At 37.2% G+C, this 6,817-nt stretch overlaps 1 protein-coding gene across 1 annotated transcript in view; it reads left to right on the top strand.

Annotated features, from left to right (window-relative positions):
* KIAA0586 (KIAA0586 ortholog) overlaps window positions 1-6,817 on the top strand; it is a 133,316-nt gene that overhangs the window by 55,447 nt on the left and 71,052 nt on the right. The window contains exon 24 of the mRNA XM_010847676.1: window positions 1,285-1,484. Coding sequence (XP_010845978.1) covers window positions 1,285-1,484 — 200 coding nt within the window. The remainder of the gene's footprint in view (window positions 1-1,284; window positions 1,485-6,817) is intronic.

Below are 6,817 nucleotides of genomic sequence, written 5' to 3'. Positions count from 1 at the left end.
AGTCTGATACTGTTTCCACTGTTTCCCCATCTATTTCCCATGAAATGATGGGACCGGATGCCATAATCTTCGTCTTCTGAATGTTGAGCTTTAGGCCAACTGTTTCACTCTCCTCTTTCACTTTCATCAAGAGGCTTTTGAGTTCCTCTTCACTTTCTGCCATAAGGATGGTGTCATCTGCATATCTGAGGTTATTGATATTTCTCCTGGCAATCTTGATTCCAGCTTGTGCTTCCTCCAGCCCAGCGTTTCTCATGATGTACTCTGCATATAAGTTAAATAAGCAGGGTGACAATATACAGCCTTGACGTACTCCTTTTCCTATTTGGAACCAGTCTGTTGTTACATGTCCAGTTCTAACTGTTGCTTCCTGACTTGCATACACATTTCTCAGGATGCAGGTCAGGTGGTTTGGTATTCCCATCTCTTTCAGAATTTTCCACAGTTTATTGTGATCCACACAGTCAAAGGCTTTGGCATAGTCAATAAAGCAGAAATAGATGTTTTCTGGAACTCTCTTGCTTTTTCCATGATCCAGCGAATGCTGCCATAGTTGTACTAATTAAGGACTAGTACTCTTTGAGAGGTCATATTTCCATCAAGTTGTATTGATCACTGTTTACATGTTTTCCACACAGAGCTTTAGCGATATAGTCACTTTAAGCCTAATAAAGTCTCTTTAGGACGTTTTACTGACATCCTATATTCATACAAGTGAAAATTACAACCCATTTGGAAAATTAATATACCTATAGAGCTGCTGACATCAAGCCCCTAAACTATGTTAAAAGTTTGAGGAGGATTCTCTGTAGTGTTAGTAATGGATATATCTGAAACTAGAGAAAGAAGTAAGGTTTGTCTTCATTTATGAAGAAGCTGCCATTTTTCTAAATATCTCCCTATCGCCCTTGTGTTTTATCAGGATCCATCACAGGGTTTTCCTGATCCCCTTCTCTTGGAAATATAGATTTTTTTTCAGATGAAAACCTTTAAAGTGGCTGCAAATCCTTTTTAATCACTAAATTTTGTAGTGGTAGGGAAGAGGCCATATAAGTAAGTTTTCATTCGAATGTTTTCTTACCCTGTTTAGTTTCTCTAGAGACAATGTTCATTATGTGTTTCCATCTTATTGTCTTGCATAATAAGTAGATTTTGTATTTTCATTTAATTCCTCGTTACACCATCTCATACACATATGTTCACATCTCTAAAATTATAAGAATTAAGACTTAGAATGCAAGCATGTTTTTTTCACACTTATTCTAAAGTTCTGTCATTTTTTAGTGGAAGGAACAAGCAGTGGTGCACTCCAGCTTTTTGTCGATGCTGGGGTTCCTGTGAATTCAGACATGATCAGGCATATTGTAAATGAAGCTCTTGCTGAGACCATTGCTGTCATGCTAGGTGACAGAGAAGCAAAGAAGCCAGATCCTGTTGTTACAGGTGTTTCTGGGGATGTTTCAACAAGTGAAACACACTTGCCGGTAGGTATGACTCTTTTTCATGACTTGAAGTCCTGGGCAATTTTTAATACCTTTGTTAAAGAACAGTAAAACGGACAGATTTTAAATTGGGTCAAAAGATCATAGTTTGTGGTGGAGATTGATTTATTGTAGCTATGATTACAATAAAAATTACCCTTGTATTTTATTTTAAAAACTCTAAAATCTTAGAAAGTATAATACAGTAAACACCTGTGTATGCTTTATCTACATTTACCAATTGATAACATTCTGACACCTTTTCTTTGTCTTTGTATGTTATGCATCATATATTCTGTTTTTTTGGCTGCATTGGGTCTTCACTGCAACACGTGCACTTCTCTTGTTGTGGAGCATGGGCTCTAGAGCCCATGGACTCAGCAGTTGCGATGTGCTGGCTCTCGAGTTGTGGTGCACAGGCTTATTTCCCCACAGCATATGGGATCTTAGGTCCTCAACCAAGTATTGAACGTTCGTCCCCTTGGAAGGTGAATTCTTAACCACTGGACCACCAAGGATGTCCCTATATATTCTTTAAAAGTCATTTGACAGTTGTAGATATCATGATACTTTACTTCTAAAAGCATCAGCAGTATGTCCTAAGAATAAGATTCTTTATTACATATCCAAAATACCATTATTATGCCCCCCCAGTTTAACACGAATGTGTTAATACTATATAATATAGAGTCCATATTTGAATTCCTTCAGTTGTTCCAAAAGTATCCTTACAGCTTTTTTCTTTTTAAGTTCAAGATATAGCTAACAATCACATGCATTGCTTTTGGTTCTTACATAAACTGATATTTTTAATCTTTAAAAGAAAATATATTTTAAGCATTTCTATTGTTGTTTAATCAAACTTTCTATGTTAAATAGAGTTTCTAATCTATTATAGTAAGATGGAATTATACAAAACCACTCCTGGTGGGCAGGGAGGAGAGGAAGTATCCAGGTAGGAAAGTGGGAGGTGCAAACTATTGGGTTTAAGATAGGCTCAAGAATGCATTGTTCATTACCATATGTAAAATGGGTAGGCAGTGGGAATTTGCTGTATGACCAAGGCACTCAAAGCTGGTGCTTTGTGACAACGTACAGGAGTGGGACAGGGAAGGAGAGGGGAGAGAGGTTCAAGAGGGAGGGGACATATGTATACCTATGGCCAACTCATATTAGTGTATGGCAGAAACCATCACAATATTGTAAAATAATCCTTTAATTAAAAATTTAAAAAATTAATAAGAGGGTGTATTGTACAATACAGGGAATATAGCCAGTATTTTGTAGTAACTGTAAATGGACTGCAACCTTTAAGAATTGTATGAAATTTTTTTTTAAACCAAAAAAAAGAAATTATGCAAAACCAGAATGTACTCTGTATTACCAACTCTTTAAAACTTCATAGTCAATTCTGATCCTGTAGATAATATAGACATCATTTTATATTGGTGAAACATTTAAACTGACTCATTTAAAGTATAAACATAAAGTTACATATTTGAGTTTTATGGAAATCCATGTCAGGTAATTGGTATAGTGTTATTAGTTTGCCAGAGATTTGATACGTAGTTTTGTTCCATGCTTTATTTATTAACTCATCAGTAATGTATGTAGTACAGATGTTGCCAGGGTTATGATTCTGCCTATACTAATTAATTTTGTCTTCTGTCCATATATTGCATATATTTTTATGAGGGTAATTTAATGAAAAAACATAGAAAAATCAGTATAAATCGGAAATATATGTAATTGTTAAGAGCATGAACTTTGGAGCTGGGAAGATCTGAATTTGAACCCTCAGTTCTGTTACTTTAGTTTTGAGATCTACTTTATACTAGAGATAAAATTTTAGAGTTTAAATAATGACAGCTTTACCAAAATCTGCTTTATGAATATTAAAGTGGCCAAGTTCTCTTCTCCTATTGGCATATTGTTCCTTATCTTAAGAATTGTCATGACTTTTTTTGCCTTTTAATCTTTTATAAATATTTTAAATTAGTTTTCAAATACTATAAAATATTTTGCTGGGATTTGTGTGAGAATTAATTCAGTTTTGGTTGGTTTAATTTGGGAAGAATTGACATCTTTATGATACGGTATCTTGTTGAGCCATAATACAAGATTTTGTGGAAGATTCAATGAAATGATGTATGAAAGAACTAACCTAGTTAAATACTCAATAACTAATTGTTTATCATTATTATCATTATTACCCATTACCAAGACTAGTAGAATATCTTTAAGTTTCTCATGATGATGAGTCAGTAGCGTTATATTTGAAAACAGCACTCTTATGCTATTGGCTTATGCAGTTAAGAAGAATAAAACATATGGTGTATTTCTTTCACTTAAAAAACAAAGCTAAGAATATGCAAAATGTTAAGCAATGCTATGGATTTTTTTTCTTTTTTCTGCATCATGTGGGTTACGGGATCTTAGTTCCTCAATCAGAAATCAAATCCGGGCCCCAGCGGTAAAAGCACCAAGTTCTAACCACTGGATAGCCAGGGAATTCCCAATGTGATAGAATTATTAATATGATTCATGATTTTTAAATTATATATCAATTTTCAACTCAAAATACACAATGAAGACCAATCACCCCGCTATAAAAATATGTTTTAGAAAGGGAAAAGACAAATAGAAAAATACAGAAAAGACATGTCTAGACAGTTCACAAAGCAAAACGAAATACAAAGCAAAAGGGTGGTTAGTCTCACTGATAGTAAAAAAAAAAAAAAATCATAAATCATTGAAATTTCATTTTTACATATCATATTGGAAAAACTCGAAGTCTGATTAATGCCATTGTTCAGCAAACCTTTGGGAAGCATAAATTCTCATACCTTCTGGTGTTAGTGTAAAATGACACTCGTTAAAAGGAAATTTGGCAATATGTATTCAAATTAAGAATTCTGTTAGCCCATTAATCAAGCAGTCCCACCTCTGAGAATTTATTCCGTATGTCAGTCAGTCAGTCAGTCAGTTCAGTCGCTCAGTCGTGTCCAACTCTTTGCGACCCCATGAATCACAGCACGCCAGGCCTCCCTGTCCATCACCAACTCCCGGAGTTCACTCAAACTATTGTGCATTGAGTCGGTGATGCCATCCAGCCATCTCATCCTCTGTCATCCCTTCCTCCTCCTGCCCCCAATCCCTCCCAGCATCAGGGTCTTTCCAGTGAGTCAACTCTTCTCATGAGGTGGCCAAAGTATTGGAGTTTCAGCCTTAGCATCAGTCCTTCCAATGAACACCCAGGACTGATTTCCATTAGGATGGATTGGTTGGATCTCCTTGCAGTCCAAGGGACTCTCAAGAATCTTCTCCAACACCACAGTTCAAAAGCATCAATTCTTCGGTGCTCAGCTTTCTTCACCGTCCAACTCTCACATCCATACATGACCACAGGAAAAACCATAGCCTAGACTAGACGGACCTTTGTTGGCAAAGTAATGTCTCTGCTTTTGAATATGTTATCTAGGTTGGTCATAACTTTCCTTACAAGGAAAGTTTCCTTACAACTTTGCTTACAAGGAGTAAGCATCTTTTAATTTCATGGCTGCAGTCACCATCTGCAGTGATTTTGGAGCCCCCAAAAATAAAGTCTGACACTGTTTCCACTCTTTCCCCATCTATTTCCCATGAAGTGATGGGACCGAATGCCATGATTTTTGTTTTCTGAATGTTGAGCTTTAAGCCAACTTTTTCACTCTCCTCTTTCACTTTCATCAAGAGGCTTTTGAGTTCCTCTTCACTTTCTGCCATAAAGGTGGTGTCATCTGCATATCTGAGGTTATTGATATTTCTCCCAGCAATCTTGATTCCAGCTTGTGCTTCTTCCAGCCCAGCGTCTCTCATGCTGTACTCTGCATATAAGTTAAATAAGCAGGGTGACAATATACAGCCTTGACGTACTCCTTTTCCTATTTGGAACCAGTCTGTTGTTACATGTCCAGTTCTAACTGTTGCTTCCTGACGTGCATATAGGTTTCTCAAGAGGCAGGTCAGGTGGTCTGGTACTCCCATCTCTTTCAAAATTTTCCACAGTTTATTGTGATCCACACAGTCAAAGGCTTTGGCATAGTCAATAAAACAGAAATAGATGTTTTTCTGGAACTCTCTTGTTTTTCTGATGATCCAGCAGATGTTGGTAATTTGATCTCTGGTTCCTCTGCCTTTTCTAAAACCAGCTTGAACATCTGGAAGTTTGCGGTTCACATATTGCTGAAGCCTGGCTTGGAGAATTTTGAGCATTACTTTACTAGCATGTGAGCTGAGTGCAATTGTGTGGTAGTTTGAGCATTCTTTGGCATTGCCTTTCTTTGGGATTGGAATGAAAACTGACCTTTTCCAGTCCTGTGGCCACTGCTGAGTTTTCCAAATTTGCTGGCGTATTGAGTGCAGCACTTTTACAGCATCATCTTTCAGGATTTGAAATAGCTCAACTGGAATTCCATCACCTCCACTAGCTTTGTTCGTAGTGATGCTTTCTAAGGCCCACTTGACTTCACATTCCATATTGTCTGGCTCTAGGTGAGTGATCACACCATCGTGATTATCTGGGTCGTGAAGATCTTTTTTGTACAGTTCTCCTATGTATTCTTGCCACCTCTTCTTAATATCTTCTGCTTCTGTTAGGTCCATACCATTTCTGTCCTTTATCGAGCCCATCTTTGCATGAAATGTTCCCTTGGTATCTGTTATTTTCTTGAAGAGATCACTAGTCTTTGCCATTCTGTTGTTTTCCTCTATTTCTTTGCATTGATCTCTGAGGAAGGCTTTCTTATCTCTCCTTGCTATCCAAAAAAAATACCCAGTTGTGGATGTGATTGGTGATAGAAGCAAGGTCCAATGCTGTTAAGAGCAATACTGCGTAGGAATCTGGACTGTTAGGTCCATGAATCTAGGCAAATTGAAAGTGGTCAAACAGGAGATGGCAAGAGTGAATGTCGACATTCTAGGAATCAGCGAACTAAAATGGACTGGAATGGGTGAATTTAACTCAGATGATCATTATATCTACTACTGTGGGCAGGAATCCTTTAGAAGAAATGGAGTAGCCATCATGGTCAACAAAAGAGTCCGAAATGCAGTACTGTGATGCAGTCTCAAAAACGGCAGTATGATCTCTGTTCGTTTCAAAGGCAAACCATTCAATATCACAGTAATCCAAGCCTATGCCCCAACGAGTAACGCTGAAGAAGCTGAAGTTGAATGGTTCTATGAAGACCTACAAGACCTTTTAGAACTAACACCCCAAAAAGATGTCCTTTTCATTATAGAGGACTGGAATGCAAAAGTAGAAAGTCAAGAAACACCTGGAGTAACAGGCAATT

The sequence above is a fragment of the Bison bison genome, unplaced genomic scaffold, assembly GCF_000754665.1.
Source record: "Bison bison bison isolate TAMUID 2011002044 unplaced genomic scaffold, Bison_UMD1.0 scf7180017864254, whole genome shotgun sequence".
NCBI classification, from domain to species: Eukaryota; Metazoa; Chordata; class Mammalia; order Artiodactyla; family Bovidae; genus Bison; species Bison bison.
The sequence above is the reverse complement of the archived record's forward strand: the minus strand, read 5'-3'. Positions and strand labels throughout refer to the sequence as shown.